General features: G+C 40.1%; 1 protein-coding gene across 8 annotated transcripts in view; it reads left to right on the forward strand.

The window, feature by feature from the left end:
- Positions 1 to 25925, forward strand: part of RAPGEF6 (Rap guanine nucleotide exchange factor 6) — a 229346-nt gene that overhangs the window by 133694 nt on the left and 69727 nt on the right. For all 8 annotated transcript variants that reach the window (XM_019535060.1, XM_019535062.1, XM_019535055.1 and 5 more), the window contains one exon: positions 14798 to 14929. In XM_019535060.1, coding sequence (XP_019390605.1) covers positions 14798 to 14929 — 132 coding nt within the window. The remainder of the gene's footprint in view (positions 1 to 14797; positions 14930 to 25925) is intronic.

Below are 25925 nucleotides of genomic sequence, written 5' to 3' on the forward strand. Positions count from 1 at the left end.
CCTGGTTTGCTCCCTGCAGGACCGGACCAGTGCAGAATAATCCTCCTTGGAGGTGAATCCTGGGTACCCTTGGGGAAAGCCAAGAGTAATGGCTACAAACTCTAGGAAGATCGATTCAGGCTCAACATTAGGAAAAACTTCTTCACAGCCAGCGTGTCCAGGCTGTGGAATAAGCTCCCTGGACCCAATGATCTTCCGAGGTCTCTTCCAGCCTCGTAATCTATGAAACTATACTAGGGTAAACAGCATCTTTCTCTTCCTGTCTGTTACTGAAGAGGAAAATAACTGACTCTGTTTGTATTCTGTGACACTATTTACTTCTGCTCTGTGTTAGTCACACAAACAATTGAATAACCTTGGTATCTTGATGACTGCCCAGTAACATTAGCAAGCATCGTCAGCCCTTCATCCCAGTGCCACAGTGGCAACGTTTGCACAGTGAAGTATACAATTTATGTGATATTTTAATGCCTGTAGTTTTGGGAATGTGATTCCTGGTAACATTAATTAGTATTTTCTGTAGGGAAGATGAGGTTTGTAATACCTGGAATTAGATTTGGGATTTTAATTGAACTCGTATGAAATTGACTGTTATGCACAGGACTCTGGGACCCGCCCCAGCATAGCTGCAGGCCTGGGATCTACAATATGCTGGTTGTCTGTCTTGGTCTCAGGCGCGGACTGGAACCAGTTTGAGATTCTGGTGTGGCTCCAGGGCTGGGGCTCAGGGTCCGAGTCTCAGACTGGTGTGGGCCTAGGGCCAGACTGTCATTCAGCTGATTGTCAGTTCCACCTGTGGGAACCCACCCAAGCCTCCAGTCAGCTCTCGTGTGGTCTAGGGGCTGAGACGGTAATCAGCTGATTGTCGGTCCCAGCTCCAAGACTGCACTGATTCATGCTGGACTGTTGGTACCTGGCTTTCAACTTGCTGGTGCAGGGGGAGCCTGAGATTGGTATCCTAAGATCCGCCTGCACAGGTAAGTATTAATGGTGCAATGGAGATCTGAATGCTGGTCCCAGAATCATGTATCCTGCTATGCACATGTGCTAATATTAAATGAATTGAACTGCATCTTAAAAACATCTTATAATTTGGGGAAAAGTTAGTGTGATGCCTCTTGTGAGGGTGTGCAGGTGTGTGGCAGCAGTGACTCAGTTTCCTCAAGAATATCTCAGTTTAATGGAAGGGTACAAAGAAGTTTGATGCATTTACACACACACACACACACACACACACACACACACACACACACACACACACACACACACACACACACACACGGATTCATACAGCAAACTGTAATCTGCGTGGAATCCTAACCATAAAATTACCCCTCTCAACTGTACAACTTAAAACGCCAACCCCACTAGTCTAACAAGGACTCTTTGGGGTGAGACTCTTCACCATTGTCCTAGATGGCACAAGGACTTTCATGGCTCCACTTACACTGACTGCATTCACTTCTGCAGCCTTTTTCAGTGCAACTCATGCAGGCCCTGCTGTGTCACAGCAGTCAGAGTTGCTCTCTGCTGGGGTCTCCTCGGGGGGGGGGTCAATCCTCTCCCTAGCTGCACTCAGCCCAGGCTCCTCCGCAATCTCCCTGGGGCCTCTTGCAATGGTGCATATCAGGTTCCTTCTACATGGCTCCCGGCAAAATGGCTCCCACCATGCAACTCCTTGTTTCTACCTCCCCTCTCCTGGCCCTTAAAGCAATCTAGGGGCTGTAGTTCAACCCAGCGCCCTGGGTCTGGTTTTAGAGTGGCCCCACTATGCTCTCTGCTTAGCCCCTTGCAAGCCCAGGGTTAGAGGTTACATTAGTATGGACATACCTTGCTCCCTCTAAAGAAACGGTAATTAAAATGCACACATTTTTGTACAGTGCACGCATGATCTGTCTTTAGGTTGGAGCTAACAGTTTTTTGGTTTTTGCTTTGAGGCAATTTGATTTTGCTAAGAATAAGCTTTAAAAAAACGTTTAAAGACAACACATGCTGCTTCAGACATGAATGATAGTTAATTACTTGGCAGTGGCTAATCTTTTAATGAAAAGGACTTAATATTGCTGACTGTCTTGGTGTCTGGGTATGTTCTGCAAGCAGACAAATTCTTGACTTTTTTTTTTTTTATAGATTAAAATGCACTGTTCCTTCCCCTACCTCCTCCCCCTTTGATGGAGAGAGAGACTCACTAGACAAGGGAATCTGCACAGAGACCAATAGGAAAAGCTTGTGCCTGCTTAATGGGCTGGTAATTAAACAAGTAACAAAGCAAAGATGCTGCATCAAAATAGTAGTCTTGGCTGTTTTAAAACACCTTTTAGCATACCAAAAATGTACTGTTATAAAGAGATACTTAAACTGTAACATGAGACCATGCTCAGCCATTTATTGTTAAATATTTGCTGAGAACTGTGAAGACACTTCTGGCAGAATTATGATATGGTTTAACAAAGTGAGGCATATTTAGTTTTTTATATTGCAATTTTTTTATTACTTGCTCCCATATGTCATAGTTTTACCATATTGTCATAAAGGGGGTTGTATTTAAAGCTCAATTAAGGAGTTGGTCACATTACTTATTGACCATTGTTTTAGGTTTAATATAAATGAATGGTAAAAGAATTCAGTAATTTTTTTTGTGTGGACTGTTTTTGCTTTTATTTGGTGTAAATTACTTTACATTTTTCCAAGATACTGTATTTAATAATGCTGCTTTTATCGTATTGGTGCGGACATTAATGTGACTGCATCTACATTTTAAAATTGTAAGTGGTGAAAGTAATTTTGTAATGCCTCATTTCTATATTTATGTAATATATGCTACCAGACTGCTTATGGTTGGTTGCACTTTTATCCAAACTGATTTTACTGCTTTTGTTCCTGAAACTGAAGTGCACTTCTCCTTTTTCAAGGATGCTGGAGCGCCCAGTAAGAATTTGATGGGGTCGGGAGGGAGGAGTTCAATTCCTTTTTTTTTTTTTTTTTTTTTTGCTGATGGAGAAATAATTCTGAAACTGAAACACACATTTTTCATGGCTTGAGAAATTGTGGAGTTGGCAACTTGAGCAACTGAGTTCTGCTCTGCCATTAGTTACTGGGACATTTGAGCAAAGGAGGAAGATTGTACAAAAGGGGATGTTTTGTCACTGATTTCCAGTTGGCTAATGTCAGCCACTGAGGTTTTCCAGTATACATGTGTTAATTTGAAATCAGTGAGAGCTATACATATTTTAGAAAATGATCTTAAATTGCATTAAATTCGGCTAAAATGCCTGGACTTGGAGTTCATAATCTCAAACTTTTCAGCAGGAAGGAACATTTGCATTTGAAATAAAACCTAGCTATGAATTTGAGGTAAGGTCTGTTGTAGGCTGAACTCTGAAAAGTACCTTTGTCGTTTTTTGAAACTGGTAGTTGCGTCTGTATGTATTATCTCTCTCAGCAAGAGCAAAGTATTTTTTTTTTTTTTAGTAATGTAAAGCACATGCATCAAGAGTCTATCTAAATGGATGAATGCATCGACAATGGATATTCTGCATGCCTCAAAGAGAAGAAGAGGTCTGTGGAAGATCACGGTTACCAACATCCTCTTTAGACATGGTACCTAGACAGACCACGTATGGTCATTAGATAAAACACATATTTTGATGTTCTCTCAATGTCATACATGTATCTTTACAAATTTGTTACCTTAGCATCAATAAACAGTTTTGAAAAATGAAGTTTAAGCCTTTAATAAAGTAACTAAATTATAAAGGAAGACTGTATTCAGGTCAAGCATGCAAATACAGCTACGGCCTTTTCATTCTCTGCTATCTTGTGGTCTCAGCAGAGCGGCTTTAAAAATTTAAAAGAAAAGAATCAAGGAATCAGTTAGGCTTTAAACAAAACCAGGTTCCAAACAGAATCTCACCCAGTTGTTCTTTGCTGGGTAGCCTGCAGCCGAGACGTGGATCCCCACACCTGCAGCAGGTATCAAACTTAAGTTAGCGGTATAGAAGCACTGCTGCCATTAAGTAAAGGTGAGTCAATACGAAAGATAAGATGCAGCTAGCCCATTAGTCAGGGAGGAGGGAGAAGCAAGAAAGAAAAACTGAAAATCAAAATTAGAGAAGTGAGGAGTTGCAGAGCTATCTTCTGCGTTCGCAGTACTGGCAGCCCCTTCTAACCCGAAATTTGGGACAGGGCCAAGAATTTAGCTAATTTATGTCACTTTGTTTCTTGACAGCTTTAGACTATATGACCTGTCTACATTTGGAAATTTCCCAGCAGAGCTATAACAGAATAACAATTTAGCAGGGTAACTGTTCCATAATAAAATAAACAGCACCTGCACAGGAGGTGTCAAATGCATAGCTCTTCTGATAAGTGTCCCTACATAGATTTGCCCCGCTACTTCATTGCTCACTATTAATTTTTGCCCCTTTTTGTTTCAAATTTGACCCATGGATATTAGATTATCTGTATCCAGATTAACATCACAGTCCTCCCTTCACTCTGCAAATGGATGCCATAATTATTGGAGCCATTTTTGTTCGTGGTAGAGAGGCCAGTTGCATATTAAAGGAGACTTTTAAAAAAAAGTACAAAAAAGGAAGTCTAAGCCTAAAACAAATTATTTTCAAGTCAAAGTTAAGACATGATAATTGCCTATCATGTGGAATCTGTTTGACTGCTCCCTTACATGAGCTCACTTAAAAACAAACAAGAAAAAACCACCATATGCACAACCCTGTTCATTTGGCAGTTAGGTCATGGATGTTGCTTTGCATACCCCAGTAGGCACTTTATCAAAAATGAAGGGTTTTTTTGTCCCCCTTCTCTCCCCTGCCAAGAAAAAAAAAAATACATCACACCACACCACACATTTAACTTGGACAAATTTTAGTACCACTAGCAAGTATGCTCATGTCTTTTAGAGTTCTAGGATATGGTTTATTCTTAAATGTCTCGAAAAAACCTTTGTGCCACATTTTATAATGCTAAAAAGCCTATTGACACGTTATAAATCTTGTTTTATGGCTGGAAGATTGAAATGCATTTTGCAATGTTATGAACATTTGAGAATATGCTTATTGCAAAGTTTTGTTGTGTTTTTTTCTTTTTAGAGCAGCCTTTGTATTATATTTGTTCTAATTTTAAAAAAAAACTTTTAAGCTCAGCTTTGTAGAGGTTGGTGATTTCGTATAGTTCTTTTGTACGATTACTTTCACTGAAGTAATGCCATGACAGGTTTATAACGAAGTTGTACAGTTCCTTCATTGCTCTGTTTATATTAACTGGAAACTTCTAAAGAAAATGGTTAAACTGTAAATGGTAAAATTTCATGTATACAAAAGAGATTTATGTACATCCAGCTTTGCAGACTATAATGAGACTGAAATACTGTTGAGGGCTCCTGTATGAGTGAAGCCACATTGGTTCACTAATTTTACCACAAGGCTTCAACAGAATTAATTTGGTGTAGTTTGCCTATTATAGATGACTCTTAAGAGCTGCAAAGTTGTTCTGTTTCTGTGTCTCCAATATCCTTTGCTTCTGACTCAACACATGGAAGAGTACCAGCATGTATTTAGAACATCTTCAGTGTGTATAAGTGTTGAGCAGTACTTTGGCAGACAAGGTTCTTTGGGTAAATGTGATCTTTTACTAGACCAACTAAACAGTTGGAAATGTTGTTCTTTGCAAGCTTTTGAGCACAGGCTCCCTTGTACTCCTGGGTAGAGAGCACACAGTTCACCAGCAGATCTCTATATGCCTGCAGGCGGCGGGTGTTGGTGCCTGAAAGCTTGCAAAAAACATTTTTTCCAGCTGTTTAGTTGCTCTAATAAAAGAGATCACATTTACCGAAGAACCTTGTCTGCCTATCTCCTTAGATCAACACGGCTACAACCAGCAACCCTAGAGTAGTACGTTGACATTTCTTTCACCAAAGCTGAGGCTTTTTCTTGCATTGCCCAATTTTTTCAGAGGTGTGCAACACCTCAAGCTTCCATTGATTGTACCGGTTCGTTTGGCCACACATTTTTGGGTTAATTGGCACTTTAAAGTTGGTATGTTCTTGGAGGTGGGGTGGGAGGGAAGTGAAATGCACAGCCAACGTATTTACAAGAAAACAAAGCTACAGGTCCACGCTCAGAAGCATTCTGTATTTCTGCTAGTTTTGTTCATTTTATTTGTTACAGTATTGTTGACAGTGAACCATAAGATAAATGTTTACTTGCCACCTTTTTACTCTTCTGGGATGGCATTTAATTGATTTCAGACATGTCTGTAAACTGTCTAAATCAGTGGTTTTCAACCTGTGGTCCTCAGACCCCTGCAGGTCAACAGGCTATGTCTAAGGGGTCTGCAAAAGATGACTATGATCAATCAAAAGAATATGAATACCCACAATTATAATTCAAAGGGGTTCGCACCTCCATTCCAAACATTTTAGGGGTCCGCAAATGAAAAAAGGTTGAAAACAACTGGTTAAAATGAGTTATGGGGGGGGGACCCCGCTCTGCCCCAACACCCCACACCAGTAAGGTCCTTTCTATAAGGAATGGGCTTGGAGTGTTGTACTGGGCTATAACTTAGTAGCATCAGCAGTGAAGTGAAATAACACACCATCACCTTCAGGCATTTTTTTCTCATCTCCTGATAGTCCTTTCCTTAATGTTTGTGAAGGAGTGGATGAAAGGAGGAAAAGTTTCTTCAAAGATTGGAAGAAACATTGATACTTGCTTTTCACTGAACTGAACTGGGTCCCCAGGAGCTATTCTGTTTGTATGAATGCATATGCTTAACTATAACAGTAATAGTAATATGGTAGATAGAACCACCGTGAGCTTGTAGCACTATTGAAATAACTGATTAAACTTTTATCTAGGTAGTAGTCTTGAGACTGTGTGTGTGTGTGTGTGTGTGTAACAGTAAACACTGCTACTCCACTGCAGTTATGCTGCATGTATAACCACACAGGTACAAGGCTGGAAGGTTTGATCAGTGACTCCGATGCTATAATCATATTTTATTTACCTATAAAGAAAATATCTGTTACTTTATAGAATTAGAAGAAAGAAGTGTTTCTGGGCCTCAAGTTTATTCTTCTTTTGGAAGATGAAGTTAACTTTTGCCTATTGCTGCTGTATTATTTGCTACCTCTTGATTTGCAGGGAAAATGTTGCTTTTGGGAATCGCTGGAGGGATATTTTTAAAGTCACGGATCCTTGCCTCTTGAAATTGCTTTCACTTGAAATGCATCTAAATAAAACCTGTTACTTCTCAGTTCTCCTTATGCATAACGTTGTTCAAATTATATTTCAACAGTGCAGACTGGCATCTTTTAGTATCCTGTCTACCATCTGGGTTTTCCTGTCCTGATTCTGACTTCTGATTTTTTGGTACTGGTGGCACAGTAGCAGATGTGCCCCCCTGTTTCTGTAGGGGCAGTTGTTTTTCTCTTGATCTACCCCATCCACATTGCAATCAGGTTCTTCAGGGATGGCTATAATAGTCTAAGCAAAACTAAAGCTATATGTATATTGAGCCATGAACTTCTCTACCCCACAGAGCATCATTTTCTTCTTACTTGCCATCTGTTTACCACCATATTGGATAAAATGAGGTGCTTGATAGGAACCACATGAACAGTATTTGGTGATATTAATTTAAATTTTTCACTTTCATACTGGAAGTGGAAGAGAGTGCTAATGGAGTGCTTTCTTCATTAAGCAACTTGTTTTAGTGTTCGTCAGTGCACTCCCTCATAGTCTCTTTCCTTGCACTACAGCTAGTTAAAATTCAGAAGTAAAAGAAAATGTGTTCAATTCCAGAATGCAGAGGAGAAGTCTGCCTTTCTGCAAGTTGAGTTAAAGTTGCAATATCTTGTGTAATGTTTCAGTGGGCATTTGTAGCTTCAGTATCGGTGTATAGATCCTGGCTTAGCTGTGGTTCTGGGGGCTTTGAGGCTACCAGGTCCCTATCAGTCTTAGTTATCTGGCAGGAGGCAGAAGTCCAGAGCTTTGGAGGTAGAGAAGGGCTAGCTACATACAGACATTCAAAAAGCCTAAGGCAGAATTGAGCTAAGTTGTGTGGTTTTCTGTAAGTGGTGTAGTTTAGATCAGTAGAGAACAGAACACATGTTCACCCCTTGGGGAGGGGGCAAATCTTAGACTGGATTCCACCATTTTAAAACCAGTCCGTGCACTCCGAACTTCTGTTGCATTACATGTATAGACTGGTTTTTTATCTTAAATCAAATATATTGGTCTTTGATCTTATACCAGTAAAAGTGGAATGTCTGTACCTGGCCTAGGGGCTCCCAGGCTTCTTGCAAACTAGAGAGGAGTCTGCTATTGGCTACATTCATGTATTGGTTTCAACAACCTTCTAGTGTTTCATGAGAAATTTTATAGTTTCCACACAACGTATTCCAGTGAACTGTTCCATAGAACTGTTTTGTCAGATAATTCGTAATGAGATCTCATTGCACTCATTTACACCAGAAGTGGTGGAAAAGGAGTAAAATATGCAGTGTTTTATTTGACTAATTTTAATTCAGAAACAAGTTAATAAAATAACCGTATACTGAAGTGAGATCCGTAAATTTTAATTAGCACTCTTGAATGGGTTTTTACTGTTGTGACTTGTTTATTCCTAATAATCTGGGTCTGCATGGAAGAGGTCCTCGAGCTCTCTGGTAGATCAAACTTGTCTTTGCTATTACTTGGTCTGGACTTCTCCTCTCCAGCTATCTCTTGTTGAGAGGTTTTTTGTGATAATTTTCAAGTCTTCCAGGGAAGTGACCTTTGCATATAATCTCTTTAAATGCCCCCTATTTCAACCTTGGCCTTTTTGTTAAAATTAAAAAAACCCAAAAAGCATCTGAAGTTAGAGAAGCCAAAGGCCCATTATTGCATGATTCTTGAGTGCTGAGCTAAAGTAACACGGATTTTGGTTAAAAAAAAAAGAATCTGATTTCTAGCTTAGAAGCCAGAGTAGCATTTCATCTTAAATGCTTTTCACTTTAGAAAAAGGTCATTAGTCTTAATGGCTTCTCACCTTTCATCAGCAACAAAATGTTTGCTTTAATATTAATCTTGGTATCTGGGTAGCACCTATGGTTACATGAATAATTTAGATGAAAGCCCCACTTCATCTACCTAGTCAAAGCCTCTGAAATTAGTTTCTTTTCAATTTAATCATGCAGATTCAGAGTTGTATACTTTTGTATAGTACAGAAAGCATGTTGCATCAGATTTACTGTGTAAAAAGCAGTCTCAAAGCTTAATAAAACTTAATGTGTTCAGCAGGTAAGTTCCTGCTGTATATTACTAATAAAGTGTTGCTTTTTTTCTGTGGGTTCTTTTCTTATGAACTCCCCTCATACACTCTTGTTTAGCAGTTAGCGTTTTTCACTATTTTTGCCTTCAAAGCTTCAAAAAATTATATGCGAACTTCAAGACCTCACATCTCTCCTGTCAGTTAGGGCCTGTTATACAGTATGGAAGAAAACTTTATTTCTCAAGATATTTTAGTTCTTGTATTTTGTGTTCACTCGTAATTCATAGTGGGTTGCAGGTGCCATGATCTGTTCGTGAACTTCTGTTTTATGGATGTATACACACAACCCACCCCATTCAACCCACTAGTAAAACTTTATAACATTTATATACATTTCACACAGTATTGTTTGCTTCTTTGTCAATGTTTAGATTCCTCTCCAATTTTAGGCATTTTACATTTACCTTCTGGGTATACCACAGAGTGTAAGATTTAATTGCGAGTAGGGGGAGGGGCATGTGGGAAACAGGTGCAGGGGATAAGGGCAACGTTGCTCTCTGATTCTCCAGTCTGGACAGCAACAGTCAGGCCTATTCATAGTCTCGCATATTATATATTGCACCCAAAATGCCCTTCATAACTCAAGTACCTTGTCACCACCTCTCTTTTTTGAACTTCTCTATTATGTTTGCAGCCTTCTGCTGGCCCTCTCCTACAGGCCTCCCTGGTTGGGGCTTTTATTCCTTCAGTGGTCAGAGTACAATGGTGCGATCCCTTCCCAGTTTCCTTCTTATTTAGCTCTAAAGGATGGAGCGAGTGGGGACACAGTCTTAATGGGTCATCTACCTAGTGATACCCCAGCACCCTAATAATGTGGGGGGATAATGCTTCTAGCAGCAAATGGGTCTCCCCACTGTTTTCAGTGGGAGGGGTGAGCACATGCATATGTATGTGGGAGGAAGTGGGTTAGGCTCTGCATATTTTACAACAAACTGTTTTTAGCTTTCTTTAAAGCCTCAGTGTAGACTGCAATTTACTTAGCAACATTAGCCGGTCATTGCTGTGGAAGCCCATCTTGATGCAGCTTGCTTGCATTTTTGCTTAGGTCTAGGTGGTGCTAGTAGACCTTTACACTCACACTAAATTAACTTGCATTTAAGTGCGGAGAATTTTAGGAGGAAATACTCAGCTTGTATGACTTCCATAAATAAATTAACCTTTCATCTGTAGCTTTGTTTTCATCAATAATGGTGTGCTATAATTTCTGATTTCTCCTACCTTAAGCAATTAACCAGCTGGAAGAAGGGTTTGTTACACACACAGTAATAGTTGGATTTATTCCCTGATAGATATATAAAACATTCCACTCCCACCCTTTGAACATGGTTTCACAAGGATCCAAGGCTTGCTGCAGAGATGGAAAATATTATGATTAAAATGCAAAATTGTTCACTTCTAATCAGAAGTAAAACATTTGAAGCTACATGTGACCTGAGCACTGAAAATAATCCTATTTTAAAGCACCAAAGTATTTGTACCCAATAAGAAGGGCACAGATTAATTGAGGAGGAAACAAATTCCCCTACCCTTACCCCAGCATATTCTCTGGCAGATTTTATGAAAGTGTCCTCAGAAAGCATCTTTTTTCTCAACCCGATTTGCAGCTTTTAGAACCTTTTCCCATGATTCTGGTTCCTTATTTCAAGCCCACGGGGGCAGGAGCTGTTCTCCATTTCAAACAGCAGTACCACTACCCATATCTGTAGTATGGGATGATGTAAAATGAATAGCAGAAGCCAGATCCCTAGCAAACTCCATGGAGTTCTCCCTTTCAAGAGGTATTTTCAAAGTGGTAGTATTTAGCATTTCATGTGTGACATGCTCTCTAACCCTCCCATTCAAAATTGTTTTGTACTCTAATTTCTCACCCTCCAACTCTGCCTTATTGCTTTATTAGCAACCTTCAGTTGTTGGCCTAGAGGGTGGCACACAATGCCAATTTTTATTCCTGGGGACCATGTGTGCCACCTTTGGAATACCACATTTACATGTGTTCAGGGGAAGTCCAGACTGCTGTCATTTCTAGGTTTGTATGGCAAAGCAGCAGGCCTCTGTCACTAGGACACACTTTCTAAGAAAAGAAAAAATGCTTTTCATTTCTGTATTAAGTTGGGTTACCAAACTGCTCAGTGATACTGCAAATTGAGTGTGCTTCATTTGTTAATGAATTATTTCAATTTGCCGTCATCAACCTATGCACTGTGTGAGAAAGCAGGTGGCTGTGGGAACCATAATTTTAAATGTCTTGCCTTATGCATGCAAACTTGCAACCACAGTTTCATGGTTTCTTGCTAATTTTAATTTCCTTTTGGTAGAACAGGTCAATAAAGGTAATACATGTTTTAGAAAGTTAAGCTTTCTTGTATTTCAGGAAATGAAAGCTATTTGCTTTATTTAATATCAGATTGTACTATTTCTTGCAAAAAAGTTGACTTCGACCAAAACAAAATGTATGTCCTATTTCTGCATGTGCTTCTATTATATAAATGCAAAACTATCCAGGATTTTACATGCATTCATAGATAGATAGGCACAGATCTAGCCAGGATTTAGGCCAGAAGTGAAGCTTCATATGTGTACTGCTAATAAAATGTATGCAATATAGACTTGGAAGTGGTCATTATTTATTTAAAACGCAGGTCTGTGAGCTTCTTTTTTGGTAGTGCGCAGTCTGGGTATGGGTAATGTATTGCTGTGATCACCATCATGGTTTCTCTCAATGTCGTAGTTCAGTGGTCTCCAAAGTGGGGAGCGCAAGATGATCCATCGGGGTGCGGGAAGAAAATATTAGAACTTCTATTTATATTTATATAAATATACATATATTGGGGGTGCGTGCTCAAAAATATTTTACTGATAGGTGTGCGTGATCCAAAAAAGTTTGGAGACCACTGCTCTAAACTACTTTCACTCATTATCTACAACATAGTCAAGTGGCCTCCAAACTTTTTTGATCGCGCACCCCTATCAGTAAAAAATTTTTGAGTATCCACCCCCAATATAATATGTATATTTATATAAATATAAATAGAAGTTCTAATATTTTCTTCCCGCACCCCGATGGATGGTCTTGCGCACCTCCCTGGGGTGCATGCACCCCACTTTGGAGACCACTGGCTTAGAGTACTTCATACTTTTTTTAAAGCACTTTTAGTAACTTTATTACCAGATCCTGCAAGTCATTCTCACAGCCACTAACTGTCATGTTGTTACAAAAGCATCATATCAGTGTATTGCAGCTCAGTGAGCTCTGAAAGGAGGAACAATCAGTTTGGGTGATAAAGATGACATATAAAAGACAGAAGCTGAGATTTATTATAGGCAATTTGGTAGAGTGGCAGGCAGCACTTAAAGGTCACTTGTCTCAAAGCTTATACCTCTTTCAACTTTGGATATATTAGTCTATTTTCTTGTACATAATACCCTGCATCAATTGACTTTTATAGCAAAACATTACAAGGTTCAGCTTGAACATTGCAAATTCTTCCATGTATTTTATAAGCAATAAGAATAAATGCAGTTGCTAACAGTGGTAATGAACTTCTGTTCTATAACATTTTTTGACTGGTGGTACCTCTAAGTATATCCCCTCAGTTTGTAAAGGGTATTTCATATAAAATCCTTAACTGTGCAGTCATCCTGCATTAGGTGTTGATGGGGGATAGGGGGTTCATTTTGAGAGGCATTACTCGCTCCAGCAAAATTCTTTATCTTTCTACCGCAAGAGTCTATCAAAACAGAAGAAATGTTCAGTGCAGCCAACTCATTTATTAAATAATGGACATGGAGCAGTAATAGCTTTAGAGGCTCCGGCTCCTTTTTGTGGCATTTGATAGTGTTGACCATATGTTACTGCTGTCCAACCTAGAACAGGAGATGGGGGCTGGAGAGAATGCACCAAAATTGTTTCAAGTCATTTCTGAAAGGACTAGCAATGGAAACTGTACCTTTGGCACCAGCATTGGTTGCTGTAGTACATGAGCTGTGCCTTCATTGTGCATAGACATCATGGTTTAATGGAAGGATTTGAAGAATGATAATGTAGTAACTTTGTCTTACGCCCACTAATCTAATAACTGGAGGCTGTGATGGTATCTTACAGCATATGATAGAAGGTTGTACAAAACCACATTTTTTGAAGATAAAAATATTCACTAAGGCAGTGGTGTCAGACAAGCAGACTGTGGAGCCGTTTCATCTGGGACTCCTACTGGTTCTGGGAATTTGGAGGTGGGCCAACCACTGAATTGTGGGGTATGGAGCCTTGTTGGGGTATGTGTGAGTGGCAGGAGCTGAGCAATGGGTGTGCAAGCCCCTGTGCTGCTGCCGCTTGCCCCACTGCTGGTGGTGGGTCTGGATCCGCCCTGAGGGAGCCCTGCAGTTTGGTCCTGGCTCTGTACTAAGGCAATAAGAAATGCCTAGTACTTGTTACAGTGCTTCAGTTAAATCTGAGCTGTCTCTTGCTTTGCCTTTTTTCTCCTGTTTTTGTTGTGTAAGAGGTCATTTCACAGCATATGTCAGCTCTTCAGTGGATGTGCTGACAGATACCCGATGTACCTTTTGGCCAGTATATTGAATTTTGTCAGCTGAGTGTTTTGACCTTCTTACCGTTCTCAAATCATGAAAGTGGAATATTTACTGAGACTGTAAAACTTTGGTTATTAAACACTCTTCAGAGTTGAAAATTTCCACGTCCTTGGAACAAGTGCACTGTTTCATGTCTTCTTTTGAAAATATTCTTTCCCCAGTTTTTCTCAAAGAGACAAAATATCTCCATTTCCAATTATATCTGAAAATAATATTATAGGTCTACTCAGGCAAGTTAATTCACAGTCACCTTTTTTAGATTAAAATCTAATAAAATTGGAAAAATCGAGTGATCCTTGTGTAAAATAGTGGCGTTAGGGTGCTGGAATGTCATAGCTGTTATTGACTAGCAGGCTTCGCTTGTTTCAGAATTTAGGAGATGAATCCAGTTGATGAACAGCTTAGGTAAGTAGTAAATTCAAAGACAAATAAATGTGTTGTACAGATTCAACAGATAGTGTCCATGGCAGTTCCTATCGCTTTGTGTAAGCCAAAATGTACCCATAATATCAAAGGGATCTTTCAGTCTCATTTGTAAGCTGTTTGTGGGAGGAACAACTTGTTTTATATTCACACATGAACATTGCAAACTCCTTGAACAGATACCTGCACATTGCTGTAATAAAATAATAATAAATAATACAATGCAACTGTTTACCTCATTTAAAAAAAAAAAAAAAAGGAAGCCACACAAAAGTATGTGAAACATATCTGAAAACTCCTGTAACATTTATGGTTGGGGCAAGGTTTTATGCAAGTTAACGTTTTCTCCAGATCTGGCTTATAAAACAAGTCTGATGCAGATGTTCAAAAAAAAAATCTTTATGCAGTAACTTGTGTTCAGATCAGACTGACACGTTTGCTTTCCTTCTCTTTACAGCTTCCAGCAGATCTTACCAAGATGCAGATTACAGACAATCCACATCCACAGGTGACTCATGTCCCTTCCAGCCAGTCTGGATGTAGCATTGCCAGTGACTCTGGGAGCAGCAGCTTGTCTGATATATATCAGGTAAAATTGCAGAAGTTTGTTTTACTTGTTTTTACAGGCCATGAACATTTGTAACATTCCATATTTTGCCTCATCAGTAAGATAACATTTTTAATAACTGTAATGTCAGTTATTTATGGGGCAGCTTTATGGAAACATTTCAGTTCCAGGCAATACATTTACATTAAGTAACCGCAGTATAACTAGGACTGTGCACACAGATGATTTTTCAGTTCATTATTCTTTGGTATGAATACAAGGTGAGTAAGATGCATGTAGTATGTTTTGGATACTTGTAAATATTTTAGGTCATAGTAGTTTGTTGTAGTTTGGAAGCTCTTGGTACAGACTCAGAAAATGCAAGGCTAGCTTCACTTCAGACAAGTCCATTAGAACAATTTGACCTCCACTTACTTGTCTCCAGGTGCAAATTTTTCTACTCTTAGGATCTGTCTCCAATATGCAGTGTGAACCAGTCAGGTCCCATTAGATTTCAGGCACCTGTATGTTCTCCTTTTGAATACTAGTGACCATATATGTATATGTGGACTAACATCATGTTCTTTTTTTTTTTTCCTCCAAGAGATTTATTTTACTCTTGGCAGATTTTCACCTGCTTGCCCATCATCCCCTGCCCTTCATCCCTTGCCCTGTAGAACATAGTATATTCTAGATCTACATTATCCCTTCCAAAGATCCTCCGGTCTTAAGGCCCCAATGGTATGGAGGGACAAGTCATTTATCTTGTACAATCAGATCCTTAAGAGATTTCTGTGTCCCCTGTGGCAGTGTTTCTCTGTTTTTCAACCCGTGGGTCGTGACCCAGAAGTGGATCGTAAGAATATATGAAAGGGTCATGAACAAACTTTAAAAATGGATTCTGCTTTAAAGGGGAAATCATGGCTTTTCCCTTGCAGGGGAACTCCCTTGCAGGCTGAGTTCCACACTTATCTCCAGGTAAAAATAAACTAAAAGATTTACTAATATGCTAGGGGCCTAGGGCTGTATTATTCAGTTTAAGATTGACGCATAAACAAATATAACTTTATTGGAATGAATCTTCAGGGCTGTGAAATAGGAGCAGCTAACATACAGCAGAATTTCAGGAAAAAAAGGCTAGCTTGATTAGTGGACCATCAAGACAATTAAAAGGGAGAGAAGTACATTAACACCTGTAGAAGGAAGAGTTTAGAAGGAATTGGGTAGATTATAATGATCCATGAATTTAGTTGACTCAGTGCTGCGTGAACAGAAATGTTGCTTCCCCTGCCAGGCAGTTGATTTTAAACTTTGGGTGAAGCAGGAATCAAAGTGGGCTGCAACTGCACCAGTGCATCCCTTCTCTTCCTCCCAGATCCGCCCTGGCATAGTATTGTGTTGGCATAGTTTTAATTCTGTAATGATGGCGCTCTCTCTAAGTGTTAAACGGTTCAGTTCTGAAAGTTATTTTCTTTTAAAAATGGTTGATTAGTTGAATTAACTCTGGAGAAAAGAAACTTTGGTAACATAAAATGTTGAAGTGTTGTGGAAGATACCAGTTGTACTGGGCCTTGGCAGTCAGTTGAGTTTCTTTTGAATGTTGAATTGTTTGGACGTATAGTATAGGTAACATTTTGACCTTAACAGCAAATCTAAAAATGTCAGCAGAAGAAGATTGGTGGTATGAACATAAAGCTTTTATGATTCATGTGTAGTATGCGTGAAATGAACATTTTAAATTTACAGAGCCTTAACATTCAGTAATTTCTCCTGAGTGACTGCTGCAATGGTAATGATAGACATAGGTGGTGGGATGTTGGAGAGTAAAAAGTAATAAACTAATATTTTTATAAATTTTACGAACAGGTAGGTGAGTGTTGAAATTAAGTTTCACTTATCCCAGCCATTCCTCTGTCCAGGATGTTAAACAGGAAAAGCATGTTTATGACTGATACATCAACAGGATATTATTGCTCTCGTGTAAGAACTGATATGAATAGGCAATGGTTAACCCCTTACTTGATTGCACAAACAAATAAAAATAGGTAACTTAAGATTCTTTCTTCCCGGTCACTGCTACTGTCTGTCCTTGGAGCTGTCCATGCTTTTGTCCCCAACTCTATACATTGTAACTTCTAATTGGTTTGGCATATTACAGAAGCAGTGGTGTTTCAAATGTTGCAGAACTCCACTTTTGGTACCAAGAAAACAAGTGGTCCTTTTCTCTGAGTCAGAAAGAAATTAATTTAAATGCATTTATTTTTTATAAAGTGGGAGGTTTTAACATTTTATTTTATTGACTTGTTTTGCACCAATTGCTGCAAATGCACCTGGGTGCTTTTCAGAAAATGAGGCAATTTAGATGAAAAAGAGGGAAGTTAAATAGTCATGAATGTAATGACTCAAACAGGAAGGATGTATAACTGCTGCAGACAACCACAGTGAACTGTGACAGACATCCTGAAGGAAAGGCAGCCCATAGGCAAAACACAAGCACAACCTAGTTGATCAAAATTATATGGGGAAGGGGAGGAAGGGTGGCACTAAGGAAAAGAAGACTGTTTAAGAAGGGTTTTATGTCTTTATATTAAGAACTGGCAGTGCCTTCCTTGCTGGTCATAATTTTGGTAGGTGTGTGTGAACAGTCGGCAGTGAGAACTGGTGACCAGTGATGCGTCCAGTTTGTAGTATCATTTTAAAATTGCAGTTAATTGAGTCAGAAGGTGCCTTACTTTGATACTCAGAATGTCTTGTGCCTTTAATAGTAGCCTTCAAATTGACAGGGTCTAATCAGTTCAGGGTTGCTATTAGAAGCCTTGAAATTGGCCTGTGCTAGTAAATCTCCCAAGTTACACAGTTAAGCTGAGTATAATTATATTTCAAAGTAGGCAGCGGAGCCAAAGACTTCTTTTGCTCTTAGGTGGCATATGCACTTAACCAATATGCAGATTACCAATATTAGTTACAATGTTAGCAGTAACCAAATAATTGTGACTCGCATTTTGCTATGCGTTTCAGCAAACTATGCACATATCTACCATGGATATAACTGCAGTTTATCATCCATATTTTCAACTTTAACTACATTGTAGTTTAGTTTGTTGAAGGGATGCAATCAAGAACTTATTTTGCTTGTAATACCTTTTGTGCTTTTACTACCCATAAACCACAACATTTTTAATAGCTTAAACATTACTGGGTTCCAGCCTGCTGCTATGGGCTGTAGGTTTGTTGTAATGCTCCATTTTTGTCACTGATTTTGGCAGCCTCTGAGAACAGAGTTGGCTGTTAACTTGCATTTCCTCTGTTGGCTTCTCATTGCAGTGACATGCCTGCTGTTTTCATTTCAATTTAAGTATCTCTGCTACATAGGGGTGGCAACTGAGGGTTCATTTTCTTCTTAAAAGACGACATCCCGTTGACCAGCGGTCCTCATTTTTCACTGGCCCATTAGCAACATTAATGAGCAAATAATGTTTTGTAAGTGAAGTCACATCTTGCTCCTCCCACGCACCCTTGGTTATAACTTTTAAATTTCCTTTGGTTCAAGCCCTGTTGATGGGAATCATAGGTAACATATTGTCTGGAAGCCATGAGTTTGGGGACTGTTGGACTAGATGAGGGTGTCCAACTTACTTCACCCCATGGGCCAGATGACCCACCTCTAGCAGCAGGTCAGTGGCTTGTTGGTGTGGTTGCCGGACCTGTAGTCCTGGCACAGCTTTGCACCCAGGGCATAAAACCTACCATCACTTGCCCTCCCCCTTTTCCCCTGCCCTTTTCCCCAGCTACCAATTTTAGTTGCCAGCAGTGAGCAAAGACCCCAAATATGGTGGCAGACAAGGTCGGGGTGGGGTAGGGTGGGAGAGAGATGGGGTGAGTGATGGTGGCATTTACTGCTAGAGCCGCTCCAGTGCAGTGCAGTGTTTCTGACAGCCATGCTAACAAGTCCTGTGTAACCATAATTTAACCACTCCAGCTGGCTACCAGCTGGGGAGCTCTGGCTTGGATTATACATTTCAGTCTAATCAAGTTTTGCTCTTAATTAAAGTAACTTTGAAATATGTTTGTCTGTGTGAAAGTTTAAGCTCCTTTTGGAATTCCAGTACCTTACAGGAATTGAAAGTTCCAAAAGTTCTTTGTAATAAACTGATAACCACTCTGTGTTTTCCATGAATAAATCAGAATACAAGATGATAGTAACCATTGTAAATTAATGTCATTGTCTGCACAAGGCCATATCTTTATTTCTTTAGTTTAAATAACAATAACATTGTTTCTAAATAAATAAAGTCAAGATTGGACTTGGACATTATTCTCATCACTTAGTGCATGTTAATTAATTAAGTTCATCCACAATAGTAAAAAAAAAATGGCAGTTTTTGGACCAACTATATAATTAGGAAAGATGGTATCATTGGTAGTTGGCAGGGAAACTAATCTCTTTCCTAATAATAGTTGGTCCAAATAGTTGGTCCAATAAAAGGTATTACTGTACTGACCCCCACCCTTTCTTGTCATGTATTCCCTGGACCATCATAGCTGCAACAGCACTATGACCTAAGGGGAATATTTTAAGGCAAATTAGGTTGGGGGGGTGCTAACTGATGACACTTACATGTATTATCTCTTACAGATGACATATTAGTATGATTAAAATGCTAAATAATTTAGATCTCAAGTCTTTGAGAATATCCATGTGGTCAAACTTTGCTGCAAATGCAATTTTGTTTATACTTGGTAATATACCACATGTGTAGTACTAGAATGATAAGTGTATGTCTTAAAATGGAGCACTGAAAAAGGTGACTTCACCATCTGAAATAATTTTATTTTATTCAGGACTTTTTGCCCTAGGTAATGCTAATTAGTTCATGGGCAGGGAGGTCTTTGCTTTTGTTAAAGACCCAATCCTGCCACACATTATTTGTGTACAGGATTCTAGAACCACAGAATATATTTACATGGTGCTGTTTATAAGGGATGGCGATTTTATTGTTGCCACTTTATACTCCAAAACGTAGATAATTGTGCATTTATTATGTAAATATACTTGCAGACTATGTAAATTTTGTTTGTGGGGGGGGAAAAGGTGTATCTTAATGATTTTAACACTAAATTTGTTGTGGAATGTGAAAGTTGGTAGTGTTAGTGATACTGGGTAAAATCACGTAGGGTATTATTCTTGTGGGGGGTGGAGCAGCTTCTATAAATATCTGTGTGAATGCTGTGTATAGTTCCTCATGTTTCTCCCAATATCATTTGACCTGGCAACACTTTGTGGACCATCTGCAAATGGTCCTTGGAAGAGGGTTTGAGAACCATCTGTTGCATCTGTGAAGTAGCTGAATACAAACTGGCACTTAGTTCTTTTCCACACAGAAAGGAAGCTTGCAAGTGTTTGCTAATCATGCCCTAAATAAAGTTCAACAGCAAAAAAACCCCACCCTAAACCATGGCAAAACTTAATTCTACACAAAATTAGAACCTATATATCTAAACCCTATTTAAGTTTTAGTTTATGAAACTGGGAGTAAGGTTCATTTTGATTGAAAATGCTAATGGAGATGAAGAAAGGCTAAAAAGTCCTTGAATTAGATACTGTACTGTTTGTCTCAGATACTGCTGAGACTTTCCAGCACAATTTTTACTTGGGCTTACTTCCAAAGCAGTTAATGTGAGCTATGTAAGCCAATAAAATGATGTAATATATAATGCATTTAACCCTATACCTTATTTTTCTTGTCTGAAGGACGTACTTGTATTTAGTTCAAGCCTTATTTCTTAGATATTTATGCCAGCAATGGTTGATCATGGATAATAATTTTGGGTAAAACGCTATAGATTGAGGGCATACAAAACAAAGAATGTTGCTTGATTTATCAAGGCATTAGAGGTCAGCATTTAACCTGTCATTGTCAACCATATTAAAATGTTAATTCACTCCAGGAGTATAATATCACAGACTATTGTTGTGATGACAGGAACTTGATAAAAATATTATTATTTAAATTCTTCAAATGAAGGTTCACTGTTCTAAAACAATTACCAGTGTATGCAGTCTAGTTCTTATTATTTTGAGTCTCAGACTTTAACCCTATACCTCTCCTATCATCTTACCCTCACTTAGTCAAGGGTCCCACCTTGATAAACATTTTGAGTTTGAGACAAGGAAAGAAAAAAATTTCAGAAGACGATCTGGGCTTTAGTCTGTCTATCTATAGAGATCTTCAATAGCATCATTTGCTCATACCAGTGGAACATAGACCGGCAAGGTCAGTAATTCTGTGGTATAGTCATGGCATTAGTTTTATTGTACAAAGCAGAGCAGATTCCAGAAGAGAAAACACTGTTTCTACCTGAAAGAATGTAACTTTCTGTTAGGTGTGTATTCTCCTATTCTCCTCCTCTTTTCAACCCCTAACCTGTTTTATAGGCTTTAGGACTGAAAAAGATGAGTTTTGCACCAACGATAATTTTAAATTCTCTGTTTGGACAGAAGAACATAGTTATGGAAGGTAAAAGAACTTAATCATGACAGATCTTTATACTCTCACTGGAATCTTTCCTTTCGAATTTGAGTTTGTCGTCATCTGTCCATTTTACCCAAACTTACCATAACTTTACAGAAATTGCTTAGCAAGCTAGAAATACCTTGTGGCGAAGGTCCTCGCCTCTGAAATAAAAGTTAAATCGACTGATGTTCATTCATGGAAAAGGAGGATTATAATAGCTGAATTATTTTTCCTATTGGCAATAGTACATCCACAACCCTAGGGGCAGTGAGCATGTTTTAATTTTTTTTCCCAGTGATCTGGTAAGAGAAATGTTAGCATTTTTCATTCAATATTGAGATGTTTCACTGATTTTTATTTGTGAGTTTATAATTTTACCAACATGCAAATATATTTTATACATTAGAATATGGAATTGCATAGATAACAGATATGGTACAATCTCTTTTTTTATTTACCTAAGTATAAGATACAATATTTAGATGTATATATGGAACATGTATAAATGTGTTATAATTTTCTATGTATAGACTGTAATTATTGGAGACTTGCCTTGAATTTGTCCCCCTCCCACTGCTACAGCAGGGAGAAATAAATCTAGGGGGCTCACGTGGCACCCTTGCCCTCTGCACCTCCAATTTTTTCCTGTAATAGTGCTGTCTTATTACCAGACCCTGCTTTCCCTGAACACATTGAAATGAGGGGCAAATTTGAAAACTCCAACTTGAAATAAATGTATCTGTAGTAATTTGTTTATAGGCAAATTACTCTGGCTACCTATAGACTTGGGTTACCCAGAATTGGTGCATTTTCCCTTTTTTGCAAACTGCTGCAAGTTTTAGCTCAGGCATTTGATAAACACACTTCTGAGCAGTACTTTTTTATATACTTATATGAAGTACAAAGTATGCACGATACTAGTCCAAAGCCAAAAGGCTCATGATTTATTGTACAGTTCATTGGGCTGGGCCTAGCAGAATCAACAGCATTTTAAGCCATGGTGACCCCACAGCTCAGCATTATTCAATATGTAAGTGTATTTGAGGTACCACCGCTCTCTCCACAAAGGATCCATGTGCTAATTAGCCCCCCAGTCATGACTAGAACTGGGTGTTCTTGTCACGAGTCTTGAGATCCTCCAAAAATTTACATGCCAGTGAAGCATAGGGCTGCCTGGTCTGGTCCATCTCATGGAGGACAGTACCACATCGATCGCATGTCATGGGTGAAGAGAGGGGTGACAGAGCCTCTCATTTATACAGCCATTTGGTGATGCTTGCCAAACATTTAAGGCTGGGGAAGATACAGGAATCGCTAGAAATCGGAAAGGCAGGTGCAACTCGGCTGTGGGAGTGAAGGGGAAGCTGAAATGTATTCAGTGTAGTGGTTCACTGTGAATTGAAAAAGAGTCTGCGCTGGAGGGGACTGAGCATAGTGGACACTATATCTTATTCAGATGGGCTGCACTAACATATTCTTGTGATATTTGTCCACTGTGGACCATGTTTTCTAGTCATGCTTGGTGTTGCCTGCATTTAATCAGCTTCATAGCTGGTTTCTGTTACTGAGCACATGCTGCTTCTGGCCGTAGTTTGATGCTAGACAGGGTATTTAATAAGGTTTTCTTATATGAAAATACAAGGCATGAAGCTTTTTTCTCCCTGCTGATATACTCATAGTTTAGTAAATATAGGTAAAACTGTAAGCTAAGTCCAGGGTAATTTGCCTATCTGCAAATTACTATAGGAACATTTATTTCAAAGTCAGTGTTTTCAGGTTTTTGGGAGTTGGAGACAGCAAGATAATTGAGTTCAGGATCCTGAGGAAAGAAAGGATGGAGAGAAGCAGAGTAAGGACCCTGGACTTCAGAGAAGCAGACTTTGACTCACTCAGGGAGCTCATGGACAGGATCCCCTGGGAGGCCAGTTTGAGAGGTAGAGGAGTCCAGGAGAGCTGGCTGTACTTTAAAGAAACCTTGCTGAAAGTTTAGAAACAAACCATCCCAATGTGCAGGCAGACTAGCAAGTATGGCAGAAGATCAACTCGGCTTAGCAAGGAAATCTTCAGTAAATTAAGTCACAAAAAGGAAGCTTATAAGAAATAAAAACCTGGACAGATAACTAGGGAGGCGTATAAGAGCATTGCTTGGGCATGCTGGGATGAAGTCAGGAAGGCCAAAGCGCAATTGGAGTTGCAGCTAGCAAGGGATGTGAGGGGACAGCAAGAAGGGTTTCTAGAAGTATGTCGGTAGCAAGAGGAGGATCAGGGAAAGTGTGGGTCCCTTACCGAATGGGGGAGACAACCTTGTGACAGCAGCAACAGTTTGGGGAGGAGGTGAGCAGCCCTCACTGGTGAAAGAACAGGTTAGGGATTATTTAGAAAAGATGGACTTATACAAGTCCATGGGGCTGGATGGGATGCATCTGAGGGTTCAGAGGGAGTTAGCTGATGAGATTGCAGAGCCACTGGCCACGTGGCATACCTTGATTTTAGCAAAGCCTTTGATACGGTCTCTCAAAATGTTTTCACAGACAGGCTAAGGAAGTATGGGCTGGATGAAAGGACTGTAAGGTGGACAGAAAAGTGTCTGGAGCATCAGGCTCAGAGGGTAGTAATCATTGGCTCGATGTCTAGTTGGCAGGCAGTATCAAGTGGAGTGCCCCACGGGTCAGTCCTGGGGCCGGTTTTATTCAGTGTCTTCATCAATGACCCGGAAGATGGCATAGAGTGCACCCTCAGCAAGTTTGCCGGTGACCTCAAGCTGAGGGGAGTAGTAATGTTGGAGGGTGGGATTCACAGGGACCTAAATAAATTGGAAGATTGGTCCTTGATGAACCTCATGAGATTCCTTTTGGACAAGCGCGAAGTCCTGCACTTAGGACAGAAAATCCCATGCGCTGTTCCAGGCTGGGACCTGACTGGCTGGGCAGCAGCTCTGCAGAAAAGGACCTGAGGGTTACAGTGGACAATAAGCTGAATGTGCCCTTGTTGCCAAGAAGTCTAACAGCATACTGGGCTTCACTGGTAGGTGTGTTGCCAGCAAGTCCAGAGAATTGAATATTTCCTTCTATTCAGCACTGGAGAGGCCACATCTCGAGTACCGTGTTTAGTTTTAGACCTGCCACTACAGGAAGTGGGTAGACAAATTGGAGAGAGTCCAGCAGAAGGCAACAAAAATGGTGAGAGGGCTGTGGGACATGACTTGCGAGGAAAGACTGAGGGAACCTGGCTTATTTGTTTAGAGGAGAGGAGACTGAGAGGGGATTTAATAGCAGCCTTCAGCTACATTAAAAGAGGATGGAGCTGGACTGTTCTCAGTGGTGGCAGATGACAGAACAAGGAGCAATGGTCTCAAGTTGCAGCAAGGGAAGTTTAGATTAGATATTAGGAAGAATTTTCTCTCCAGGAGAGGGTAGTAAAACACTGGAACAGGTTACCCAGAGAGGTTGTTGAATCTCCGTCCGTGGAGGTTTTTAAGACCCAGCTAGGCAAAGCCTTGTTTGGGATGATCTAGTTGGGGCTGGTCCTGCTTTGAGCAGGGGGGTGGACTAGATATGACCTCCTGAGGTCCCTTCCAACCCGCATTTTCTATGATTCTATATAGTGTATTTTCTCCCTAGAAAATGCATATGTTTTGGCTATAGACACTCGCTTCATTTGTGCCAAGAAAAGCATCTTTCTCCTGGCACAGAAAAGAGAGAGCATAGAACTGTGCAAGGCCTTTTTTTATGGAAGACAACTGGCTCTTTATGGTTGGGAGTGCTCTCATTTTCTTGCAGAAAATCTCTCCTCCTGCACCAACTTGTACAGCTGTATGCTGCTCTATGGTTGTAAGGATGTCCAAAGCCCCACAGTTCTCTGCTCTCTTCCCCCCACTCCCAAGGGAAAGGAGGGGAGGGAAGGAATACTGGGTCCCTGAGAGCCACTCAGGGCATCAACCCTTTGGAGCACCTGCTGTTTGTGCCAATGCCTCTGCCAGTGGACAGACCTGAGTCACCCTGGGTCAGTGCAAGGGTATGGGGCTGGACAGCTGTGGGAGAATGCCCACCCTCTGCATTCCCACTGATCAGGCTTGGAGGCGTGCTGCTCCATTCTCCCATCCCTGCATAGTAGGGGTGTGCAAAGCAGACCCTATTCGATTCAGATTCGGCCCAAATTGAGGACAGTGATTCAATTAATTGATTTGGGTGTGCATAGTAGGGGTGTGCAAAGTAGGCCCTGATTCGATTCAGCTGAATCCGAAGCTGAAGATTCAATGCTTATTCGGAGAATCAGCGATTCAGATACAGCTTTAAATATTTTTGTATGTGCCTCGAGGTACCAGTGCGGCTTGTGAACGATGTGGTGCTGGGGTGGATGGAGCATCCCACAGGAGTGTGGGGGACCCTCCACGTGCTTGGCGATGAACCCGGAAGTGGACCAGAAGCACTTCTGGTCCGCTTCCGGCTCTGCCGGGAGTGCACAGAGGGCCCCCCCATTCCCCCCAGCTCAGCAATCAGCTGTGGGGGGACCCCAGGTGTCTC

The sequence above is a fragment of the Crocodylus porosus genome, unplaced genomic scaffold (genome assembly GCF_001723895.1).
Source record: "Crocodylus porosus isolate Cpor-Errol unplaced genomic scaffold, CroPor_comp1, whole genome shotgun sequence".
Taxonomy (NCBI): domain Eukaryota; kingdom Metazoa; phylum Chordata; order Crocodylia; family Crocodylidae; genus Crocodylus; species Crocodylus porosus.